At 37.8% G+C, this 26,775-nt stretch overlaps 1 protein-coding gene and 1 long non-coding RNA gene across 4 annotated transcripts in view; one reads left to right on the top strand and one right to left on the bottom strand.

Annotated features, from left to right (window-relative positions):
• Positions 1 to 26,775, bottom strand: part of LOC134745394 (uncharacterized) — a 214,409-nt gene that overhangs the window by 120,626 nt on the left and 67,008 nt on the right. The gene's annotated exons all lie outside the window — the stretch shown is intronic.
• LOC134745227 (CUGBP Elav-like family member 4) overlaps positions 1 to 26,775 on the top strand; it is a 329,485-nt gene that overhangs the window by 236,351 nt on the left and 66,359 nt on the right. For all 3 annotated transcript variants that reach the window (XM_063679225.1, XM_063679232.1, XM_063679238.1), the window contains exon 4: positions 18,622 to 18,701. In XM_063679225.1, the coding sequence (XP_063535295.1) occupies positions 18,622 to 18,701 (80 nt within the window). The remainder of the gene's footprint in view (positions 1 to 18,621; positions 18,702 to 26,775) is intronic.

Genomic DNA, 26,775 nt, shown 5'->3' with positions numbered 1-26,775 from the left:
TAAAAAACGTTGACAACACTTTTTTATGGTACATAAGGCAAACGTGCAGATGAATGGCCTAATGGTGCACTATTACCGTCGCTTATGGACACCTGCAACACCAGAAAGGCAGGTCGTGGAAAATATTCATACTCATACTCACACGTGTTTATTGATTACATATTATTCGTCAAATCGAAATTACACAAGACAGAGAGTCTTTCGCATCACGGAACAATGGTGTTCCGGACCTTTGGGAGGCGTGCGCGGAGCTAAGCCAACACGCGGATGCTGCCCTTGCCCGTGTCATGGGACGCACGCAGAGGCAGCACTCGCTAGGGTGTAAGGACTATTGAGAGTTGGTGGAATCTAAAATAAACTAGGTTATAGGGTGAAAGCGATGGACTAAGTACTGAGCTATGGGATAAAAAACCGGACGCTAATAAAATGATATGCAATTTTATTTCCGGCAGACGGTAAATCACCCTCACAAGATGGGCTCCCACAAAAAGCGACATCTAGGATGGCTCCAAGGGCAACACCGGTGTGAGCGGCTCAGGGGTGTCGAGAGGTGTGGTGTTAACAGCCACTGCATGTGCCAACTCGCGAAGAGATTAGATTATTATTACTGTTTCGGCAATAATTATTCTGAATATACATACATACTAAGGGGATTTTTTACTGCACACACTCTTCTGTCTTTTTTAGCAATAAATGATTTGATGAAAACAAGATCTAACATTTTATTGATAAGTGCAATGTCCCGTGTCTTTTGTACAGTTAATAACAATAAAATTCTAATCAATACTGAAATCCAAGAAAATATGAAAAAAAAAACATAATCACTCATTCTTCGCCGCTGCGCCGAAGGAAAATAAAAAATCAAGATGGCGGCATACCTGAGACGCCGAGCGGCAATCATTAGAAAGAGAAGCCCGTAATATGGAATTACCGCGGATCGAGCTGTGGGCACACTGCCTACGGGTAAATAAAACGAATACGGTAAAATTTTCCTGGGAGCCTAGCCAATATGACAATCGTTGGTAGAAAACGCCAATCTAAATTTAAATTATGTATGGAAATAGTCACGAGTTATCGTAGCATCTGTTATTACGGTACATTTTTTATTCGTTTGGCGTTTGTCGATGTACGATTGACATTTTGGCTAGGCCCTATGTAGCCCTAAATTGTACTATATAGATTTAATTAATATTATACAAGAACGGTGCAAAGTGGCGTCTTAAATATCAAAAATAATTTTACGTTTATTTGATTATTTCAGTTCAGTTCAGTTCTTGGTTCTTATGGCATCTGTCCATTGGGACAATTTTGCCAGCATCAAGGTTGTGAGAGCAGAATTCCAGTATCAGAACTTGATCCAGTCCGTGTAGATGCTTGATCGGTTGAAGAATCTAAACTTCTATAGGAATAAAAATAGAAAAAAGGGGCGTCCAGAAAATTTAGAAAGAACCTTAGAGGAAAGTTAATCCCGTTGTCCATAACTGACAGGCCAATTTAGACGTACACTGACATTAGAAGGATATTTAAATCGTGTTATTAAGTTATCGTGCGTCTCGCCCGCCTCAATACATGTACAGAATTACGAGCGAAACGCACGTTAACTGAATTACATCTTTGAACGTTCGAATTGTCCTGTATTTTCGTGTGACTGTTGATAATACTTACATATTTCAAAAATGGAAAGAAAAGTAAAAATATTTAAAACCCATTTGTCACATTTCATATCATTTGTTCATACAAAAGTGCTGAGCAGTGTACGCTCGGCGCGATCTCGCTGAGTGGTCGCCGACCGTAAAAATAATGGCCGCCAGCGATCGCGCCACTTACACCACTGCACTTTTATTACTGCTCGGCTGAAAGATGGAGCTGGCTTGTTAAGTTGTACGCAGGAATTAACATAAGTAACAACACGGTGTAGCATTTAACGTAGTGTTCGTTGGAGTCCTCATTTCGCCTCAGTTTTGTACTCTTGAAATTATATTGAAGATGAAGTTTTTTATTTTCATTTGTAGGTTAATTGTAGTAGAAGCTCGGGTCCTTTCTAGACAAAACTCAATGTTTTTCATCTTTCAAGACGCGTTGTCTTCAAATAAATAAATAATAAATAAAAATCCTAACCTACGGTGCCCAAACATGGTCACTCACAGAGAGTCAGAAGTCCAAGTTGAAGTTATGCCAACGGGCTATTGAGCGCACCATTTTAGGTGTGAAGAGGACCGATCGTATCCGGAACACCACGCTGCGCGCAAAAACCCGCATTGCTGACGTCGGTGACAAGACTGCTAGGCTCAAATGGGACTGGGCCGGTCACGTCTGCCGCATGCATCCAGACAGATGGGCTAGCATAGCCACCAAATGGATGCCAGAAGAGGGGCGCGGACCCGGCAGGCCCAGACGGAGATGGCGGGACGACCTAGACACCTTTCTCAACAACTGGCCGGAGGAGGCACTATATCGGGAGTCGTCTTATTACTAGTATTAGTACCGCATAACAACTTTGTGTCTTTGTGTGTTTGAAGTGTCTTTGCATGCAATTCTTGTTTTAAATAAACAAAGTATGTTTAACAGACACAATTGTTTTATAAATATAATTGTATATTTAATTTTAAGTTCGATTTTAATTTTAATTTTGATTTCAATTTATATTTTAACTGTAATTCTAATTTTATTTTGACATGTAAATTGGCTTTACGAATAACCCAGGTAGCAAAATGACGTAAAATGACGTCAGCGACGTCATAACGACGGCATTATGACGTCTCTGACGTCATTTGACGTCATTTTGCTACCTGGGAAATGAGTATGAGTATGAAGTCTAAAATAGGACCTAGAAAGCGGTCCGAAAGAGAGAATAAAACCCAAGAACTACTTATCTCGGTAACATAAGTTAAAATACTGTCACGTTAATATTTGATTTTGACACATTTTGCAGCGTAATGGCTTAATATGTACATAAGTTTTAGTTTGTAACTCGTCATCTGATTAAATGTTGGTTAAAGTATCAACATTTGACTTTTGAAGAGCCATGTCAATTGAAAAAGAAAAAGTTTTTTGTTTGAGACAAGTGACACTCATCGTCTGTCAAGTTTACTTATGTTTGCAGTGAAAAAGCTTTATCAGCCAGGTAAACTTCACGAACGCTCTGTCCTGACTCCGACTTAGAGAAATGCAAGCACTATGTACTTTAAAAGGAATGGAACTGTACTAAAACGACCGATTATGTTTAAACTTGAGTATTTAAATAGACTAGGTTCTATGAGATTATGTTCTTAAAAGACTTAAGTTTTTTGGAGAACTAATCAAAACGACTCCGTTTCCTATTATCGCTGATCTTGCCCAATTCTGATTTAGTATTGACATCCAGAGTGCCTTCCACGAACCATTTCGTTTTTTTTATTTGTCTCTACCTATCGTCCGAATACGCAAGAGCGATGCGAGGTGCTATCCGCTTTCGTGGTCAAAATATACCTACACGTTCAGATAAAATATTTTCACACCTCTGGTACCAGGTAAAGGTTCAAGTGGTTTAAAATAAAATGAAAATAGTGAACATGGAGGTGCTCGTACGATCGTGAGCAATGTTTGTCCAATTCATTGCCTGCGATCGAGCGCCGGCCACCGAACTCAACTCAGTTTCAAGACTTTGATATATTTTAAAAGACTTCCATTAATCTAAAGGAAGTTTTCAAATAAATCGCCGTCCAAGTGGACGGTATGTCACGTGTAAATAACATGTTTTGGAAAGTTTCAGGTTAATTTACTCACTCACTCTCACTCATTTAAAGTTTACACTATAAAAACACAGTTTTCAAGACAATTGGCAAAATTTTAACGTAGAAAAAAACTGCGGTTTCGGAGAAATATAGATTAATTATAAAAAATAGATTAAATTTAGTTGCATTGCAAAAGAAACTCATGCGGCGGTAAAATAATGTGGTAAATTTTATTGATGGCCTAGAAAAAGCCTACTAATTCAGACTTAAAGGGAGCAAATCTAATTGGTTTATTAAATATTTTATAATTTTCCCTTCATATAGGTATAATGTTGCATAGTGGTCAGCTTATAATTTTATCATTTGCTTTGCTTTTATTTTTGAGATATTCTAAAGAGCTCTGAGTATAATTCCAAGAGGCAAAGAAAAGATGCAAAAGACATCCGCGTCCTTTCAGCAAAAACCGCACTCAGAAGGTAATAAAAGTAATAAAGTATTGTCCCAATCGATACCAGACAAGTTAATTAATTACCGATCTCTAGAGACACGAGCACTTCCGTTGATTAAGTGAATAGTACATTTCTTTGCCAGGTAATAAAATAATTAATTAGACTAAGTTCTGATGTGATGTGAATATAAACGTGTCAGTTGTGATGATAGTAATTTGTAGCGTTTTAATGTATAGTAAATTTCTCGTTACTACGCTGCTAGATTGTTATTAAGTTACACATGCAACTTGCATGAAACTTATATCCCGTTTTACTGGAGCCAAAATTTACATTACTAGATTATTAATAGTTATTTGTTATACAAGGGTGCAAAGTTGTATTTTACCCGCGAGTGTGGAATTGAAACACGAGCAAGCGAAAGGATTCTATAGTTGAACCACGAGCGAAGCGAGTGGTTCTAAAATAGAATCCTGAGCGTAGCGAGTGTTTTAACACACGAGAAGTAAAATACATTTGCACCCGTGTGTAACACAAAACTTTTCCCCTCACTATAGCGAGGAAAGTGCAACATCCACAGGCGTTAGATCATCTTCATTAACTGGAATCACTCATTTTTTTACGATATTATAACAAAAAAACTGGAAATTCTGTACTTTTACGTAAGAAGTTTTTAAGTAAAAATTTTGTTGACAATGTTGACATTTCTGACGTATGAAATGTCAATGATGCGTTTTGAAATTGCATGGACTTAACTTGTGCGTTCAGAATTATATTTAACATAATTATTAAAAAACAAACGTTTATTATGGAATTTTAAGGTTTATGACTTAAAATCATTAAATAAAGCTAAATCTGGTGTTTTTTATTAGATTCTCAAACCATTTATTTAATGATAATTAATATCGAACCAACCATTATTATGAGCGTTTTACGTTTTGTTATCTGTCAAGCTACTTAAACACGCTCCATTCAAGGTCAAATTACTTTCCCCACTAGTGGATAAAATGCGTTTTTCCCCGCTTGTTTTAAAGGATAAAAGACGGCTTTCCGAGCTAGTGAGGGGAAAAGATATATTGTATACTAAAAAGTTGAAGTTGACTTTATTTCATTTCTATATACATATTTATATGTCTAGTCTTCCTAATCCATAACTATTGAATCGTTAACTTCTTAACTCATTAATTTTATTGTTGTGCGCTAACTTGGAGTCGGTATCTGAACTCATAATCTTTTTTTATTGGGAAAAGGAAAGCATTCGACTAAAATCTCAGCAACACAGAAAGCAGATTGCGTTCTATTGCCTCGGTTTTAGCAAAATGACTCTACAATAACAGTCACAAAAATTATAGTAGATTTTACATAAAAATCGACCCGTTTATTATTTTTATAACAAGCTTTTATTTAACTTGCAATGTACCTATGTAAGTATGTATGTAATATGTATAACATGTTTGTAAGGGTCAAATCTTGCAAGTTAAATTTGACCCACTTCCCGGTTTCCGATGAAGCTGAAAATTTGCATACATATGTAAGCCGGACGACAATGCAATATCATGGTACCATCGAGCTGATGTGATGATGGAGACAGGAGGTGGCCATAGGAACTCTGAGTTGTAACTCAACCTAATTGTGTTTGAGGTTTTTAGAATTGTCTCGATGAGTATTAGTTGCCTGTGGAAAGAAAAGTACAGTCAGCGATAAAAGCTTGTACCAAAAATGAAATTTTTGCCAAAAACTTATTACTGTCCATTTAAGAGACAATTTATTCACGAACATACCGCTCGCACTCGCAATACCCGGTAACACTAACCGGGTCCATGTTCCGCATCTCACGCTATTTTTCCATCGACCCTGATCGACATTCAAGCGTTATTAACTCCGCCTCCCTGCATATCGCTTGACGTAATCAGGGAGATTCGATTGAAGACAAGATTGAACCTCTCCTGGGATTAGATGGGTCGATGGCAACTACCTGAAGCTATGATGAAGCGATCGTGCTCAGGTTCCTTTTTGGTCGCTTTTGTTTTTCAATTCGAATTTTGTAGACATATTTTAAAAGTTCTTGATTAAGAAAGTTCTAGGTATATCCGTTATTTAGTAAGTCTTCGGCAGAATTTTATTGTTTTTGTGTGACTAATAGAGATATCTGTATAATATACCCAATTTTGTTAAAGCATGTAATTATAAATAAAGTATTGAAGCTATTTTTTAAAAGAACCACTACTAAATCATTTAAACACGAGACTTTACTATCATAATCCATTTAACTGCACTCAAAATAAAAACGAGTCACTTCATATTAAAATTAAAAACATACCGCAGATCGCGTGAATATTTGATTACTCATTGGCGCAGTCGGTAGGATCCAAACATTCAAACTTTTATTTGTAAAACATTTTTCCTGATCTCTGACACTAGCAATAGCGTCAACATTAACCCAAGAATGCCGTAAGCACGCATAGGTAAGATATCCCCGGCCGCCGCACACCCGACAACCGATAGCACCATCGTAAACTAAAACGTCGTATCTTAATATAAACTTGTAAGGAAATAAGACTTTTTCGATCAAAAAGGATGGATAGCAGCTGATAACAGCTAACTGGTTAATTGCCGACGATAAATACTGGCGAGGGGGCGCTCAAGCTAGTTTATTATGGGATTTGTTTTAATGTTTTCTTTGGTATATAGTTTTAGGCTAATGTTGTATTTAAAGGTTATAATGCACATTTTTGAACTAGGCATATTGTTTCTAGGCATTAAAAAAATATTTTTATATATTTGGTATCTCATCATCATCATCATCATCATCATCATCATCATGTCAGCCGATAGACGTCCACTGCTGGACATAGGCCTCTCCCAAGGCTCGCCACTCCGACAGATCCTGTGCCGCTCGCATCCACCGAATTCCCGCGACCTTTACCAGGTCGTCGCTCCACCTCGTTGGAGGCCTACCGGCAGTTCGTCTTCCGGTACGCGGACGCCACTCCAGAACCTTCCGGCCCCACCGGCCATCAGTTCTGCGAGCAATGTGCCCCGCCCACTGCCACTTAAGGTTTGCAATTCTGCGTGATATGTATTTGGTATTTTATATTGTTTTATTAGGCATTTCTGTCACTCGCCAGTTAAATGTGTTCAAGGTTTAATTCAAAATAAAACTAAATAAGCATGATACGTCTAAATTGTATAGCTTAAGTAACTTTCAAGAACAAGCACATCCACCAAGTTGTTTTTGCTACAAAGTCTGAACTTACTCCAACAGTTCTCTCTGGGTCAATAAAAAAACACGTGGCCGCTCCTCACTCGTCGCTTAAAACCACTTGGCAAGTGTCGCTCGGTGGCGCCGCACGCAACAGCGAAACCACCCATAATTCATCCGATAAAAACTAGCCCCATCTCCAAATTACACCCATCACGGGTTCCTTAATCAAAGTTTCGAAACTGATATTAAATTTCTCCTCAAATTTGGAAATTTAATTTGAGTGATTGACGCCAGATTAGGGGCTGTTATTTTTTGAATTCTAATGATTTAACGGTTTTTAGAGTTGAAGAAAGGGGTAAGGGTGAAATTGAAATTTATAATAAAGTTTGCACATCCGTTAGCGTTTGTGGCTTAAAATTCGACTTTCTCTTCTTTGATACATTTTCTTGGTGTATGATTTTAAATTTACAGTATATAGTCAAATCATACTGTTTACCATGTATTTCATTTTAATATACTTCGGCACTGTTGCAAGTGTAGTTTCACAGAGAAACTTTTTTTATTTTTAACTTTGCAAAATCATATCGAGCCGCAAGTCAATTTGCTAGTTATTCCCTTTAAGTCTTTAGGAATGTTATCCTAAAAAAATATACTGCACAACTTTAAACTCTGTACCTACATAAAGTCAATACTTTAAGACTTTCCCGACCTTTGGGTTAAAGCAATCCACTTCTTCACCATTCACCTTCTACAATAAATCCGACCCCATATTCCGACCAGTTTCTAATCGCAGGCAACCGATCGCCTCATGAAAGCCGATATAACCAAAGTATTAAAATTTATATCAAATTAAAGATCTCACTATACTGGACACCTCAGGCAAAATCTACTTGGGATTCACAAGAATAATAGCCCTGATAAACCATTACTCAATTGCATTAGGGAGATAAGGGGTTACTTTGAAACGGACCCGAAAGGCATCCAGCGAAAGTCACAGCAGGTCGAGAGGTCGACGTTCTATATTTAGGAGCACCCGAATCTCCATTTAGGCGACTCGTGGAAAAAACAACATTCAAGCGAAAGCGGCCGATTTTACTTTGACCGTTTGATATGGTTTCATGTTATTTTGATACGACCTTGAGTAGTGTCATCAAGCATACCAAGTGGGTCATACATATTTTATTGTATGGTTTAGTCTTTTGCGTCTTTCCCGTAGATATTGAAAAGTTAGCTTATAATCAAAACCAAATTTTTAAGCTGCAACCTTACAGACCCAAATAATAAAACCGTGATAAAAATGTACTCGAGAGACGTTAGCTTCTAATGTCTTGTCCGCAGAAGGGACCTTTTCTAAAGTTTGACCGAAGTGTGAACGAGATGCTTGATTGCATTTCGCGTGCGCCAGTTAGAGGCTCACGCTAAGCAAAATGAAATAAAAATGAAATGAAAAATCTTTTTTTTTTTCAGCAACTATTGGCCCATAGATAAATACTTCAAAACTAGCATACGTATTATAAAATATATCTTAAGTTACACACACACACACACACACATTATGGCGTCAAGGAGCCGGCCAAAACTCCCGAAAAAATAAGATAAAAGCCATCAAAATGCTAAAAACACAATCGGCCTTCGGGTGTTGTCATTTTTATATTCAATTTGAGAGTTTGAGAAGAAACGTAGCAAATCTTGAAAAGAGTAAATGTTCTGTAAGTTTGAGTATTGCAATAGTTTTGATACATTTAGCAATTTCGTGCTCATTTCATTCATTCAAGACTTAGTTACAGTCTGAAAAGTTAGATAATGATACTACAGTGTGACGTTTAAAATATTGTATTTGTTTTGTTATAAAATAAGGCATGAGAATGAAGTCTTTATTTAGATAGTGAGACTCAAACTATCTCCATACCATACTTCATCTTAATCGGTTCATATGTGAAGTAGTAACATATTTAGTACTATTTAGATCAGTACGGTTTTTACTCACTATTATTTTTAGTCGCTTTTGGCGACATGTTTCGGATTCTTTGATACTTAGATAGATAGATTTAGATTTTTTATTTTTTCGTAGATTTAGTACTTATTTCCGCACTTAAAATATTAGCAGGCATTAAAATCCCCACAAAATGTAACTCATTTAATTGCTCTCGGGTGCATTACTTACATCGAGAAAACTAAACATCTGTACGATTTGTTTGAGCCCATTATTCGCTCATACATCGCTCTACATTTTTTTGTGGAATGAACTAAGCCCGCGTTATTTTCGGACGAATGATTTCTTCAAACCTTCAAGAAAAGAGCGTACAGCGTACATGGGCAACATTAATTACTCACTATCAGCCGATTCGCATGCTCGTTTGCCTCCTTTATCATAAAAAATATATATTTTCCTTTAGCTAATTATGTTTATGGATATTAGTGATCTCAGCGGCAAGTTTTGCGGCCTCGTCAACAGAATTTAAGCTCACTATACTATCATCCATATGGGGCATTTTCTATAAAAAGGGACCTTATTGTCGATGGCGCTTACGCCGCACAGCGTCGCGCGGCATTGTAATTATATCAGAGCATCGTTAATAATGGCGTAAGCGCCATCGACAATAAGGTCCCTTTTTATAGAAAATACCACATATAGGGTCAACTATGATGGCTCGAGCCGCATCGGGAAAGCACTCCTGCCATTAGTGCCATTCCACGTTTTTGTTCTTTATATAAATGGCAGTGAAAGGGCTAGAAGCGGCGCCGAAAATCATAGATAACATACGGTACGATTATGTCACGGGTCTCTGGGCGAGTCGCGCCACAAAAACCTCAGTTTTTATTTTATTTTCAGTATTTGTATGACATCTGAGCGTCCTCGCCTTGGCTGTTGTACACTGACCCACTATCAGTATAAGTAGACGTCCCATTCTTTTCTAACATCTCCGATTAATCCTCCAATCAATAGACTCCATTATAAGGACGCGGAGCTAATTGCGCCTACTTCTGCGAACCGCAGATAAGCGGCCTACTTCGGACTGCGTATACCGATATGACTATGATATGCTATGCAGTATATTTACTCGTACACATGATTTGACAAAGACATTGTAGGTTTTTTTGTAAGTCATAATTATCATAAAATAGAAGCGGACCAAGCTAACTCTGCAGCCTTTAAAATGGTAGTGTGTTAGTGCCACAATAAACATAATTTTTGTTATAAAAATATGGCGTTTACAGTGTCATTTTCACCTTAGTACAGTAAGCTACCTACCGATACCTGTGAGAAAAAATTGAATGATCAGTTTGTAGTCCTACCGACTGCGCCAAATAAACAATAATAAACATGAATGAAAATGGATACATTTTTATACGAAGTGACCATTCTCCTTAATTTTGAGTGCACGAGGGCCAAGTTACAAGCTTTCAATAAAATGGCTCAGAAACAAATGCCTGACATTCAAATGACTTCACGAGATACGGCGAGAAACATTTACGACCATCAGCAGTTAACCACAAAATAAAAAGTGCAACGACAGAGTCTTACTCATGCCCTTAAAAGTACCGTAAACGCCAGATCAATAACCCTATTATCACCATAACAGTATCAATAACGCTGAGTATTATATTTTAACGCATATGAAGGCAACGGCTCACGTACGCGAAGTGTCTTTACGTTTACCGTGGCGTCTTAAGGGCCGGTTTATAACCACTTTGCAACCGCGCCGGATCCAACCGTCTCCCTTATGAGACCTTAAGAGATATAACCAAGATATGACCCGATGGCGGCGGAATACGAATGTGAAAACGCGCTTTTTAATATTGAGCCGGTTTATGGATATTTTAATGCTTCGGTTTTCGTGAAACGACTATGGTGGTCGACGGATTGTGTTGTGTGGGATCGTTTATTGGTGCGACATGTTTCCATTCATATGGATATATTATTCGTGACAAGAATTATAGTGGATCTGTATTAGTTATTTGTTATACAAGGGTGCAAAGTTGTATTTTACCCGCGAGTGTAGAATTGAAACACGAGCAAGCGAAAGGATTCTATAGGTGAACCACGAGCGAAGCGAGTGGTTCTTAAATAGAATCCTGAGCGTAGCGAGTGTTTCAACACACGAGAAGTAAAATACATTTGCGCCCGTGTATAACACAAAACTTTTCACCTCACTATAGCGAGGAAAATGCAACATCCACAGGCGTTAGATCATCTTCATCACTGGAATCACTCATTTCTTTACGATATTATAACAGAGAACTCTGGATGTTGTGTATTTTTACGCGAGTCGGTGAAAAAAGTTTTTTAGTAAAAAAAAATGTTGACAATGTTGACATTTCTGACGTATGAAATGTCAACGATGCGTTTTGAAATTGCATTGACTCAACTTGTGCGTTCAGAATTATATTTAACATCATTATTAAAAACAAACGTTTCTTATGGAATTTTAAGGTTTATGACTTAAAATCATTAAATAAAGCTAAATTTGGTATTTTTCATTAGATTCTCAAACCATTTATTTAATGATAATTAATATCGAACGAATCATTGTCATAAACGATTTACGTTTTGTTATCTGTCAAGCTACTTAAACACGCTCCATCCAAGGTCAAATTACTTTCCCCACTAGTGGATAAAACGCGTTTTTCCCCGCTTGTATTGAAGGATAAAAGACAACTTTCCGAGCTAGTGAGGGGAAAAATATTGTCTTCAGTTACCGCTATAGTTACTCATGAAATAAAACTATGAAAATGGATTATATCGCGTGTATTGAATTTAAAATACATCCCGACGTTTCGAACCCTTTGGTATGGAGATAGCTTGAGGCCCGGGGAAGGTCATAGAATAGTTTTTAACAATCATCATCATCATACCACACAAATGAAGTCGCGGGCAGAATGTAGTTATATTTTACATGCGAATATAACTCTGTTTGTCTCCCTGCCTGTCTATCTGTTACCTCTTCACGCTTAAATCGCTGTACCGATTTAGATACAATTTGGTATGGAGATAGTTTGAAGGTCATAGGATAGTTTTTAACAATCATCATGATTATACCACACAGGATTCGAGGGCAAAAGCTAGAAACTTTATTAAACGAAATAGATAGCTACAGAAAAATATCCAAATTTATTTTATAAATATGCCTATCAATTTTAAGACGCTAAGCGGACAATAATGTTCTAACTTTAGAATAGTTGCAATATAAGTCTTAGTCCACCCCTTCAAGACTCACATTACGAGTGTTTAAAGAAGATAGAACCATCTTATCGTCACGCGACAAGTATCGCGGAACGCAGGCGCCACATCGCGTGCGGACTATCGCCTGACGCCTCTGTCGCCCTATCTGTCCATCTCGGCACTAGCTGAAGGCATCGTTGTCTATAGGTTTTATTATATCCATCTTTTTTTACAATTTTAGCGAGTTGTGGTATTTTAGATTTTGTTTGGAATGAAATTTGTATAATTCTTGTCGTGTTACGAAAGTGTTCATAGATCGACGAATTAAAGAGCGTTTGTTATTTGTAGTGGCTTCGCTACAAAATATCTATTAATCTCACTGTAATCTAAGTATTCTGACTATTGTAATCATTATTACTACCCAGAATGATCACCAATTGGTTTTAATTAGCCATAGAAACGTTTTATATATAATATTTAACGTATATAATATTTACTACGTAAACTAGTGTTTCTTACTAGTATCACATCACAGTGCAGCAGTCTCAGGGTTATTAATTTAATACAAACTGTTCCAAAAGCAAAGTCTGAATTTCATCTCTGCTAACATAATATACAAAGACACGATCCACAAAGATATCTACAAATATAGTGAGTCCCCGCATAATTCAACCTGACCCCGAGCTTAAACTTTCAGAAGGAGAATTGTAAGCGAACTTTTATAGGTTTTTCACAAATTGAGCGTGCACTCCATACAATGACTGCGAGCTCGCAACTGATACCAACTCCAATGAAATACTCCAACTTGTGACGTCCTTATCGTTGCGAATTTGTTCGCTCAGAAACACCCTATCGGCGCTGTTTGACGGTTCAAAACATTGTTGTTAAAAATATATTGGACAAGTTTTAGGAAAACAAATCGGGGTCGATTTATGTTGCAATTTAGTAGTTTAATCAATGGGAGATAATAAGTTTCGTTGAGTTTGTAGAACTAGCTAGACATTTCGTTTCATATGGACTTAAGTTAACGCGAATTTCACTTTCTACGTACAACTAATACGATCTTTTATATTTATTAACGAAAGCGTTATGCTTTTACATATTACAGAGGAGTTCCCGCGCATGATCCGTTGCGTAATCGCGCTGTTTGCACGCACCAACTATCTTCTCATTACCCTCTAATACTCCACGTTAATATTTAACATCCGCGTCACTTAAAATACCTAATAAGGATCCTGTCGGAGATTACGCCGCGCAGGTCTCCCGAGCATTGTTAATGCTACCCGTGGATATTACCTTTCCAATTAGCCATCTTTTAGTACCTCAAAACGGCTCTCGAGTTACGCGGGAGAGGTTAATTCTTTACCCGCTGCACCTGTATACAAGACTATGTCTAATTAAATCCCCTCCCGCGAGATTTACGCCCAACGCCGCTCCATTAAGCGGCGCCTATGAAACATAACAATAATTCACCTTTTTCTCGACAAAAGACGGTCGCGGCAAGTTTGCGAGCGTCTTTTGTTTTACAATCAAGTTACATTAGAAAGTCCTGGGCCCAATTGGAAACTGAGGAACAATGGAGTAGAAGTCGTTTAAAACATTTGTCGGCGGAGTTGGCGTGTCGCGTTACGCACGATTGCAGAGCTATAAACCGATAGAGTAGACGCTCGCCCTCGTAACTTACCAAAATTGCCGCGTACGGTTTCCAGTTCATCCCTATTATTGGCATCTCTTTATTTCCGCCTTTCGTTTGCGTAATCACCTTGTATTATCGCTCTTTGTGTTTGTGTTCGCGGATCCAATTTTATCGATGATTTCGGATGGTTGTTGAAAATTTTGGAACAATGCTTTCGCGCAGTTCTGAAACTAGTGAAATGACTTGAATCCAAGTAAATTTTAGTTAGTAGTATACCTATATTTTTAGTTTGTATGTTAAAATACATAGTGACAGTGATTCCAGTTTTATATAGGTAGACAGCGAGGAATGGAAGCGAGTTTGTTTAGGGGTTTACCTCGAACATGCCATTGAAAAGTTAGACCAATAGACCCCAGGATGGGTTTGTAAATGTTGGAATCGTATGGAAATCAGGAAATACTTTTTGTTAGCGATATAGACAGTACTCCAGAATTTGAGAATTTAAAATACATATATTCTTAATTGATTACCAATGGTAGTAGTAGATACCTAGACCTAAAACGAATTAAGCTCTGTAAACGAATTAGCGACATAGATAATAATATATTAAATGGTTAATAACTTAGAGTTTAATTCCGAAACGCAAAACGTAATCAAGGTTTGTCAGGCGCTACTCTCTAGTTAGTCGATGTAAAAGTCGGCAAATTATCGAATTTCAAAACATGTCGCGCGAGTGACTAAAACAAGTGAGTCTGAACCGTGAAATTATTTAAAGTCGGCAAATCCACGCGACTCAACAGCAAGGCTAACATTTCCATCAATTCAATGTTTAAACAGTTTATTCGCTTCATTTTGTAAACTAATATTGCGGTCTCTATTCCTGAACAAACACATAACATTTTATCCAAATTATAATCAACAGTTTAAAACTCCGGCCGAACTATTCAGAGACTAATTTTATCTGCTTCTTAAATCGAATCAAACTGAATGAAATCTCAGAGCAAAGACAATCAGAATCTCTCGTTAGGGCGGTCCATATAGATCGGATGTTGTTTACACTGTTCGCGAATTCATCTCGGCATTACCAACTTCCTCTGAGCAACTTCATACGCGGAAGTTTAAAATGAAAGATTCGAACTGAGCCCAGAGCAGTAATAATATTGGATCTCGCTCCCGAACCTTCAGTGAAATAACGCCATTTAATAGTACGTATTTGTTTTGTTCTCGGGAGTACAAAGTTTTACATCTGACATCGTTATACTTGCAGTTGAAATGAACGTACTTTGAATTTCATAGATAAATGGGTTAATTGGAAACTAGGCATAACTAAGTTACCAAATTGCCAGTCTATCAGCGTTGTATGAATTTCATTACCAAAGTAGGTAAATAGTTTACAAATAAACTAGATTTGTCGGCTCCACTCCACGTCAGAAAATACCTCACAGAACAAATATCCTTTCAGAGACGCAGGAGCCCTCATCTCGAGATGCTGCGAACGTATGATTACTCGAGCTGTCGTGTGTCAAAGACATAAAAGGTGCTTCGCGACGCACATAAAAAAATGGACCTCAAAGAAACCTTTGACAAATTATCCTGTTAACTTGGCAGGTAAACTCACGCACGCTCGCGAATCAAACGACCAAACATAAAACAATTCGCAAAGGTAACGTTCCGTCGCCAGTCGAGTGCCAAACTTTTTAACGTGTAATGCTTCCGATACATAAAACTATCCAATAATATTTGCGATCGTCGGCGACGCAAACATTTCGGTCGCGGGCGCTATCGGCAGGCTATAAAGGCCTTTCGCGCGATAAAAACTGATCTGTGAGTTTGCTCGCCAACAACAGGAAAACAGATCTTTGGCGGGCGGCCAAGTTACCTGCAGCGCGACGCAGCCGCCGCCTGCGTGCCAGCCCGATAAAGGGTTAACAAATTGCATCTAAGTTCGCACACGTCGCCGAATGTGGAAGCAGTAAATAGTGCCATGTTTGCCGGCGAAGTTTTGACTTCTTTCGCACTTGCCAAGTGACGTCCTCATAATGGGTTTTCCGCCAGCCATTGTAATGAGCGCGCGCGGCGCCGGCGGGTCCGCGCGGCCGCTACACCGATTGTCGCCGTTTAAATTGTGTTCCGCGCAATCCACGCTTATTATTCTTTTATGCGACAGCGACAGCGCCCTTGTCGGCGATCGCAAATTGTTTTTATTATATTCAGCCTCTGCTTATTTTGCGTTGTCTCTATTTTCGCAGCCGCCGGAGATGTAAACATGGTGTGGAGCTTAAAAAGTGCGTCCTAATTTATTTGAGGCGGCTTTTCCGAAAACGTTTCGGCCGTGCTCTTTTATCCAGTCGAACAAAGGATAATACGAATAAAAGCCAGTCAAGCATAATCGTACTTCCAGCGTCGAGAGCTCGGCGAAATAGTCGCCACAATTTCTCTTGCAAAGTTTTACCTCTGAATTTTTTTTGATTCGTCGTTGATTTAATATAAAGTAACGAGCATAATCTACCCGTATCCTCACGTCGCGAATATAAAAGAAGATTGTATTCCTTCCGGAATTCTGTTTCGGTTTTGCATCGTATAAAATATGGGCGAGGTGTCGGCACTAATGCCGTTAAAAGAGGCTGGGCGGTAAGTGATTTAGTTCAGGGCAAGTTGCCGCGGTAATCCTATCTCGGGGAGATCCATCAGTCGTCATTACGCAGTAGCACCTGTGGGAAGGGAGGTAAGATTGATCCTCCGCCTTCTGACAGCCTGTTATTGAAAAACTGAGCGATAATCCCGCTGTGAGCTGTTGTTTAAGGTATTTTTTGACGATGTTTTTCCGGAATTTTGGGATATTAGTGTTGAACCTGCGAATTTGTGAGGTTATTAATGTTTGCTTATGCCAACGTTCATTATAAGAAAATAATCAAAAATAAAAGCGAGTTTTCTAGTATGCCACTATATCTGGGAACCTACTAAGTATGTGCCATGTTTGCCTAGTAACAAATAATAATATTATATGAAAAACACATCTAGTTTGTGATTCTACATTTAGGCAAATAAAACACACCAAACCACAGGGCGGACACGGTACCTATACATCAAAATCACTTGCGTTTCTATGTGTGAACGGCACGTCTGTACACGCGTCATGCGTCATAGTGTAAGTTGCTTAAAAATATTACTGAGCGGCCGGCAAACGGCCGTCAATCTGCTGTCGCGGGGCGAGGTAATTCGAGTCGGGGCGGGGCGGTGCATGGCCGTTCTGTATAATAATTCAAACTATTTTTAATATATTTTCAATCATTAAACAAGGTGTTATAACTGTAAATGTGCCTTCAACACGCAATTACATATTTTTATGATACTTCATAATTTATATCATGGGTTGACCGAGTTCATATTCAGGACATTTAATTTTGCCATAATGTCCTATGATAACAGCTTCTATGTAGTTACTCGCATCGACACTACCCAAAAAAGGTCATATTACCACTATAAAAACAAATCGAATTTTCCTCAACTTTATATTCTTTATGGACATTGTTTATCCGTAATTTCAGGATGTTTCTATTAGAATGGGCTGAAAGTTGCGTAAGCCGAACTTGTTTGTAAACTAAGCTGGACGAGGATAATGCTAAAACGGAACGGTTCGGCGGATTACGAAATATTTTCTTTGGTTCAAATGGGACTTGTTCTTACGTAGGGTAAAACAGGTGTTTTTATTAAGCAGTTTATTTTGCGTGACGGTGATGTTTCTGTGCTATAGCAATAGAGGGTAATAATAATAGTGATGAAAAAAACCTAGGCAAAAATTTATAACACATTTAAAATTAGAACAACAAAACAAAAACACTGTAAAAAGAAACGAGTAACTTTCTGCTAAAGAGATCTTATTTACATATTTTATGATCAGTTGTGTAGTATGTGTAGGTGGGCCGATTAAAATTTTGTTATAATTTTTTTTTGTCAGATTTTGATAAATGTGAAGAGCTTCTTATACTGGGCGGAATAAATACGGTATCGTCAACATCCCAATTTGGATCAAAAAAATATGAAAATTCCATACGTTTTCGTAACTCCGAGAAAGATTTTTTCAGCTCTATCTACGTATACAGTAAATTTAATCCAAATTTAACAAAAAAACAACAAAATGAGAATCGACCCACCTATGTTTTGATCAGGTACTTATGTAATATTGTCTTCGGTTACCGCGATAGTTACTCATGAAATAAAACTATGAAAACGGATTATATCGCGTATATTGAATTTATAATACATCCCGACGTTTCGAACTCTTTACAGCGTTCGTGGTCAACGGGTGACGCTGTAAAGAGTTCGAAACGTCGGGATGTATTATAAATTCAATATACGCGATATAATCCGTTTTCATAGTTTTATTTCATCAGTTACTTATGTGTTAGTATGTAACATTGTATGAAATGTAATAAAGTTATGTTTTATTGTTGCAGGCTGCGCGTTCGTAAAGTTCAGCTCACATCAAGAGGCGCAAGCGGCCATCACCAGTTTGCACGGAAGTCAAACTATGCCGGTGAGTGCCTACTAATGTAATAGGGGGTATTACTGCAATGTTCTGCCAAAAGAGTGCAGCACTAGCCCGTTTAGTAAACCAAGTAACTTGTATAAGTTGTTATACATACTGTTTTTGACTAGTTTTCAGAGATAATAAAATATGACATTGATGCATCAAGGCGGTTTGCTTACAGAGGACCTACCGGGAAACGCGAATACGTAATTTCGCTCGAATAGGCAAGACTGACAGAGTTGTTAGATAACGAAATTTCGATTTTCTTGTTTCGCGATTTTGACGCACTAGTTTTTTTATCTTTGTAATAGATTTAGATTTAGATTTAGATATTTATTCTCATAATATAAAATTACAATATAAATTATCTTAGACTAATCTACACGAATTTATATTATGATCGTCAGTACATACAATTTACATTATTTGATAAATTCAAAAATACAATTTTATTACATAATATACATTACATTATCAAATAAATTCAAAATTACAATTTAAAAATGTCTGAGTAAGTAATCATAATTTTATCCACTTAAAAACAAAAATAATTAAATAATTTGTTTCCTTATATTTCCCGGCTTTTCACCCATTAACGTTGATCTATTCGTCAACTGTCAAATTGCAGTAAAACATGTTCTATTTGTAATCGACACCAATACATGGAGTTATTCACGTATCTATGTCTATCCCAGGATAGTTCCCAACTCCGACGTTAAGGCATAATTAACTTTGTTCCTACAAACTATAGCTTCGATGGTTCTTTACACGTCTCTTTCTAAAAGGCAATGTTAGAGGAAGAAGGAGCTTAAGTAATGAGCTTGTATGAAACTTCTGATTAGTTATAGGTGAAGTTGATGTCTGCTTGGTAAATTCGACAAAGTATTAGCTAAGATGGTTTTTTTTATAATATAAGATAAGATGAACCCTATTTTGACTGACGGCCCGATTCGAACTTTAAGATACGTCAAATATTAGGTCTAGAAACATAGACATAGTATATACAAGTAGTTATAGACGCGCCACCGAGCGACCGGGGGTAAGAGAAAGAATATTCATATAAAATTTGGGCTGCATAGGATTTTTTCTCTTCCATCTTATAAATTTCGGTATTTCGCCATCGCCTCCTACCTATGATGCCACCCTGTCGGTGATAAGGAAAACGCATGGCACTATTTTCTTTTTCCTTATTATAGGAATCGCAATAAGACTATCTTTTTCTATCAAAGAGTCAGGCCCTTGTTCCTAGACCTAATATTTGACGTATCTTAAAGTTCGAATCGGGCCGTGATTCCTGGTTCATGCATTGCGTTCGAACTTGTCCGTACATGTTATTGGCGCGAATGCGACTCACGGGCAAAATGACATCATTTAGTTGTCGAAATATAAGTTTGAATTCGCCTCCGAGTCGAAAGATATACATACTTAAACAAAACTTGAAAATAGATTAGTTACAAAAGTTAGGGTTTGCAATCCTGATTTGAAATGTATGAAATTATCCGGGTTTGGATCCGGATCCGCGAATCTTCCCATACATTTCAGGTCCGTCGTGCAAACCCTAACTACAACGCGACTAACAAAACAACGAACGAAACGTCAGGCCATAAATAAACGTAAGTTTGTACGCGATTAAGAACCTTGTTAGTTTTAAAATTACGAGTGAAAATCGTGTTAGTTTAAATCAGTATACAACGCGACTGTTTTATACATTCGACGGCCGATCGGTCAGGTTTTAATTTTACATTAGACATAATTTTCAAATTCCGAAATGTTATTTCCGACATCCAGCGTACCCAATTAAGCATCGTAATTGCATTTGTTTGCGCGTAATCGGACCGATTCGAGTGTCGATATAATCGGCAAAGCAATGGCTTTCAAATCTTCCCATTAATTGCTGTACAATTGAAAACTTTTCCAATTAATGGGCCTTGTTGCGAACAAAGACCGTTGTCTAATAGATTTTTAGAATTTATTGACTTGTTTATTATTTTTCAATTCGTTTTGAGTTTCGCAGCCAATCATCGGTATTGTTTTGTTGTCTGAATATTCGGTTTCGTTAATATCGGTTTCGTCTGTTATAGAAAAAACTTTTATAAGTAAGTATCTATTTTCAATTATACCTACATATATTTTGGTCTACCATTGTACCGAATAAATTAGTTTGTTATTCTATTTTTTATAAGGCAGAAAAGTCTGCGAGCGTTACTACAAAATTTTATGAAATAAAACTATAAAAACGGATTATATCGCGTATATTGAATTTATATTCATTGTTTTATTTCATGAGTAACTATCGTGGTAACCGAAGACAATATTACAAAATTAAATAAAATGGAAAATATAAGCGATTGGACCGGTGTTCCAATGGAAGGTTCGAGTCCTGCCGGAGGTGGACATTTTTCCGTTTTTCCTATAATTCAATAATTTATTATTATATTTTATTGAAGTTGAATTAATATGAATGGTATCACAAATAAAGGTAAGGCAAAGGTTGGTAAGGCGTCCATTCATCATCTTCCTCGCGTTGTCCCGGCATTTTTGCCACGGCTCATGGGAGCCTGGGCAAAAACCGCTCCGGTCCGCTTGGCAACTAATCCCAAGAATTGGTGTAGGCACTAGTTTTTACGAAAGCGACTGCCATCTGACCTTCCAACCCACAGAGGGGAAACTAGGCCTTGTTGGGATTAATCCGGTTTCCTCACGATGTTTTCCTTCACCGAAAAGCGACTGGTAAATATCAAATGATATTTCGTACATAAGTTCCAAAAAACTCATTGGTACGAGCCGGGGTTTGAACCCGCGACCTCCGAATTGCAAGTCGTACGCTCTTACCGCTAGGCCACCAGCGCTTCCTAGGCCACCAGCGCTTACAAGCGCTTACAAGGTAAACCCATTGGTTAGTGTTTATTGCGAGACCATACACTTACCCGTATGCCACGTTTACGGGTGTGTGGCCCACACTTACCCGTAAAAATGTTTTCTTCGTATGGTAGTAACATTAACAAATTAACGTACTATTCCAAGATCGTTATTCGCCGTTTTGTTCTTGCCAAGCTTTTTCGGTCACTCATATATCCACGACATGACATTTTCAAAGTCAATATGTGTCCCAACTTGTCCCGATGCAACTTTCGTTTACGTCGCCGTCAAAATGAAAATATAATTCATTAAAATGATAGACGTACGTAACAGCTGTCGAGTGTTGCCAGCATAAAAGTTTATTCAAACAGTGCATGAAATAACGGACGACAAATATCGGTGCTGCCAACATTGCCAACTAGTATTTAATTTCAATCGTGTTTGTAGGGTGAGCCTGCGCAAATATTTAACGTTTGTACGCGGCGCTTACATGTTTTTATTGTCGCAAATTGTGATGTTAATATGATACTTCAAACAGGGCTGGAACATTTTGTTATTTGTTACAGCAATATCGGTTTATCGCCAATGTAAAGTGCTTGTTTGCTTTGTACAGTTCGCGCAGGAACTGTGGATTTGGGGGCTGAGAGAGCTATGGTTAATTTACTTCCTCGGAACTCGTGTACGAATTGTACGAGTAAGCAAACTGTCGCGCCCGCCTGGTGCCTAATTAACTTAAACAAGCGCCGATAACTTTTTCAACACCATTCATTCCATTTTACAAACGATGCATACACATGCTAATCCACTTATCATTCTCGATAATTTCGGTCCACCACTGCAATTAAGCCAGTCACATAATCATTCATTTTCCTGCCTTTTTCCTTAGGACGGCCAAATAGCGTACGCAAACACTCAAAAAAGCCTTTTAAATCTTCCCAAATTCCCGGTTAATTCGGATGGCTAAATAAAAGAGCGGCTAACAAATCGCAGTCGGTAAATACTAGCCAGAATGTATCGGTCGGCAAAAAGACCGCGAATCGACTGTCCGGCCCGCTTAACTTTTTAATTAGTGGTCTAGAGATAGGCCCAGACATATTGTCCATGCCATATTTTGGAGCAGTGGAAATTTTAATTTTGTTACATTGTAGTGGGCATAAGAAAGTAGGTTAAGCTTTGGTTGCAAAAAATCCCTTGAACTGTCGACACGTGTTCGCACCGATCCCCACAACATTATGATAAGAGAAATAAGTAAGCTTACTTAATCTCTATGCTTAAGGAAGGAACAAGTGATGTACAAATGTTTTATTTAAACTTTATTCAAGTTCAAGTTGTTTTAATTTTTGTTTGAGAATCGTAAATATGAACTAGGCGATTCATTTAATGATATAAGTAATTCAATTAATTAATAATTTACACCGATGATTTTTATTTCATTAATTGGAAAGCAGAAATGCAATAATCGAACTTAAACTATCGTGAGACATATTTCAAAATATTAAGATCAGTACGGTTTCACTCACTATTGTCAGTCAGTGCACGACGTACAACCGCCGCAAACACTCGTGCCTGAGGAAGGATTCCCAAAGAATCCGAAACATGTCGCCAAAAGCGACTAACAATAACAGTGAGTGAAAACGTACTGATCTAAATATTTAGCAGAAATGCAGTTTACATTTTCCAACAAACATGACAATGCGCGTTCGTATTACGAACAAAACACTGGTATGTTTGATTTTTTTTTCACGTCCATTATGTCCGTAATAAATTAAAATGTATGAGAACTAAAAATTCCCGTTTTATTTACCTGGCAACTGGAACTAGAGCGGGTATCTTTCAAATTAAATATGGCGGCGAGAAGCATTTGCATGAAGAATATCGAAGGTACATTAAGCTGGGATTGCACGAGCATTATCATAACAAAGTGCGCGCCTTGTTGGGCGAAGTGGCTTCTGCCTTTGTCCTGCCGCGCACGATTACATCAAATTACATTTTATTAGAATTAATATCAAGGATTTTGGCCTTGAGGAGGCTTTATAAAGCAGCCTTCTAATTAGACTCCGTATAGCAATACCGATAGTTCGGATTAACTCGGTGCTTATACGTGCTTGTGTATCGCGGAATATTACAGGCGCGTGTAACGGAACGGGATGTAATTAGGGGTGTGTGCGCGGCCTAAGAATGAGTTCCAAATTTAAATGTTGCTTCTTTTCTGTTTGTGCTTGGTTCAATGTTGCCAGATGGGGATTTACTTTTTATTGTATTAAGGATGGATATTTGTATTATATTTGGAATTTTAATTGGTTATGTCCCTACTAATATACAATAATAGTGAGTGAAAACGTACTGATCTAAATATTTAATATTTATAACATACAAATGTATCCTTTTGAGCGCCAAGAATACCTAGAGGCGTCGTAACTTGTCGTGTCCACGGCGCCATGAACACGTGTTAGTGTTATGGCGTACACTGTCAAAGTAACCCACACTTTCAAGTAAGGTTTACATTAGCTCGCTTGCGCCCGTGAGCTAGATGTATGTGTGACGTTTGTGTTTATGACGTAAAGGCCGTAAAGCATTCAAAAAGTTAAAAATATATAATATAATATTTAGAAAAAAAAAATTAATTTATTTATTCACTTTAAATGTTCATACAACTTTTGCCAGCATGCCACTATTGTAAACCTCTATGGTTTATGTAATAGTTGGCGAGATCGCGCGGTCCGATCCGAAATGCGAAAGTAACTGTCTGTCTGTTACCTCTTCACGCTTAAACCGCCGAACCAATTTAGATGATATTTAGTAGGGAGTTTGAGGCCTGGCTAGGATATTTTCTATCAGTCATCATCATCAATCCACGCAGACCAAGTCGCGGGCAGAAGATAGTAAGTAATAAATTTATATGTAAATGACAGTTTTATACACGATTAACTTGAACTTTTTTTATCAACATTTAGACTTTTTTTTGTTTATTCAGAAACCAAACAGTCATATAAACATATCAAAAATGTGATACAAAAGATGTACCGTAACAAAAGAAAATACAACAAAAAAAGACCTGGAGGTTCATAAATTATACATTATGTTAACTGAGATAAACACAATTTTAACTAATGAATATCTATATCAGAATATCAGAATTAAGAACTGCTACTGCTACACTATTAGACTTCTCCGCTTGTCAAAAAGTTTCTAAGCCCATCAAAAACCTTTCAAATCTAAACGACAGAAGCAGTCACCAATAAGGCCAGAGTACTAATCCAGCTCCGAGGAGGGGTGTTTCGGCACCGATAAATCCTTTCGGCACAAGAAAATCGGCAGAAGATAGTAAGTAATTTTACATGTAAATGACAGTTTTATACACGATTAACTTGAACTTTTTTTATCAACATTTAGACTTCTCCGCTTGTCAAAATAGTTTCTAAGCCCATCAAAAACCTTTCAAATCTAAACGACAGAAGCAGTCACCAATAAGGCCAGAGTACTAATCCAGCTCCGAGGAGGGGTGTTTCGGCACCGATAATTCCTTTCGGCACAAGAAAATCGGCAGAAGATAGTAAGTAATTTTACATGTAAATGACAGTTTTATACACGATTAACTTGAACTTTTTTTATCAACATTTAGACTTCTCCGCTTGTCAAAATAGTTTCTAAGCTAGCCCATCAAAAATCTTTCAAATCTAAACGACAGAAGCAGTCACCAATAAGGCCAGAGCACTAATCCAGCTCCGAGGAGGGGTGTTTCAGCACCGATAATTCCTTTCGGCACAAGAAAATCGGCAGAAGATAGTAAGTAATTTTACATGTAAATGACAGTTTTATACACGATTAACTTAAACTCTTTTTATCAACATTTAGACTTCTCCGCTTGTCAAAATAGTTTCTAAGCTAGCCCATCAAAAACCTTTCAAATCTAAACGACAGAAGCAGTCACCAATAAGGCCAGAGCACTAATCCAGCTCCGAGGAGGGGTGTTTCGGCACCGATAATTCCTTTCGGCACAAAGGCCGGCTTTGCCCCAACTTCCCCACTAATGATGTTTTTGTCTGCACCGACAGGGTTCCGTGATTTGTATGAAACAAGTGTATGAATAGACGTTTGGCTTACTTGTAGAGGAAAATTAATTAATTTTGTATTTGCCCTGATTGATTATCGTGGCTTTCCACCACAGAAGGGTCCTTATGCTTCAAGTGCAATAAGGACCATTTTATCTCAAATTCCAACAGAAATTCTGATACAATAGTCTTTATTGTATATGAGGCTAAAGCGCCTTTCTGTGATGGAAAGCCACATATTATACAACCCACGCTCATAAGAGGGAGCTAACACATAATAGTAGCTATATTGAATTTTTACACGTTTTCATCACGGGCAGATGTAAAAATTCACACGGAAACCAGACTATATTTACAAGGGTAAACTTCAACCAAAACCAGTTGTCTCGATAGAAAAAAAACCGGCCAGGCGCGAGTCGGGCTCGCGCACGAAGGCTTCCGTACCATTACGCAAAAACCGGCAGAAAAATCACGTGTGTTGTACGGGAGCCCTACTTAAATATTTGTTTTATTCTGTTTTTAGTATTTGTTGTTATAGCGGCAACAGAAATACATCATATGTGAAATTTTCAACTGCCTAGCTATCACGGTTCATGAGATACAGCCTGGTGACAGACAGACGGGAAGCGGGGTCTTAGTAGTAGGATCCCGTTTTTACCCTTTGGGTACGGAACCCTAAAAAAAGGCGAGCACATGTTTAATTTTGATTTATTATCAGTTGTATATCGTTAGAGTTACACCAAGATAAGTCTGCAGCGATTTTAATAGCACACGCAGTGAAAGTGTTATTTTAAACGTCAAACATCTATGAAATTATGACGTATAAATAACACTTGCACTGCGTGCGCTATCAAAATCGTTGCAGACTTGTCATGGTCTAACTGTACCCTTCATACCATCCATACTAATATTATAAATGCGAAAGTCTGTCTGTCTGTGTGTTCCCTCTTCACGCTTAAACCGCTGATTCGATTTAGATGAAATTTGGCATACAGATAGGTTAAGTCCCTGAGAAGGACATAGGATAGTTTTTATCCCGAAAATCATCCCTTAAGAAAGTACAAACCGGGGTGGAATTGAGATAATTAATGAAGTGTCTGCTAATTTGTGTGCATAATATGCTCAAATTAAATAATTGCTATAAGACTTTCTTCAGGCGCTATTCTAAC

Source organism: Cydia strobilella, chromosome 1, assembly GCF_947568885.1.
Source record: "Cydia strobilella chromosome 1, ilCydStro3.1, whole genome shotgun sequence".
NCBI lineage: Eukaryota > Metazoa > Arthropoda > Insecta > Lepidoptera > Tortricidae > Cydia > Cydia strobilella.
This window is presented reverse-complemented; position numbering and strand designations above follow the sequence as displayed.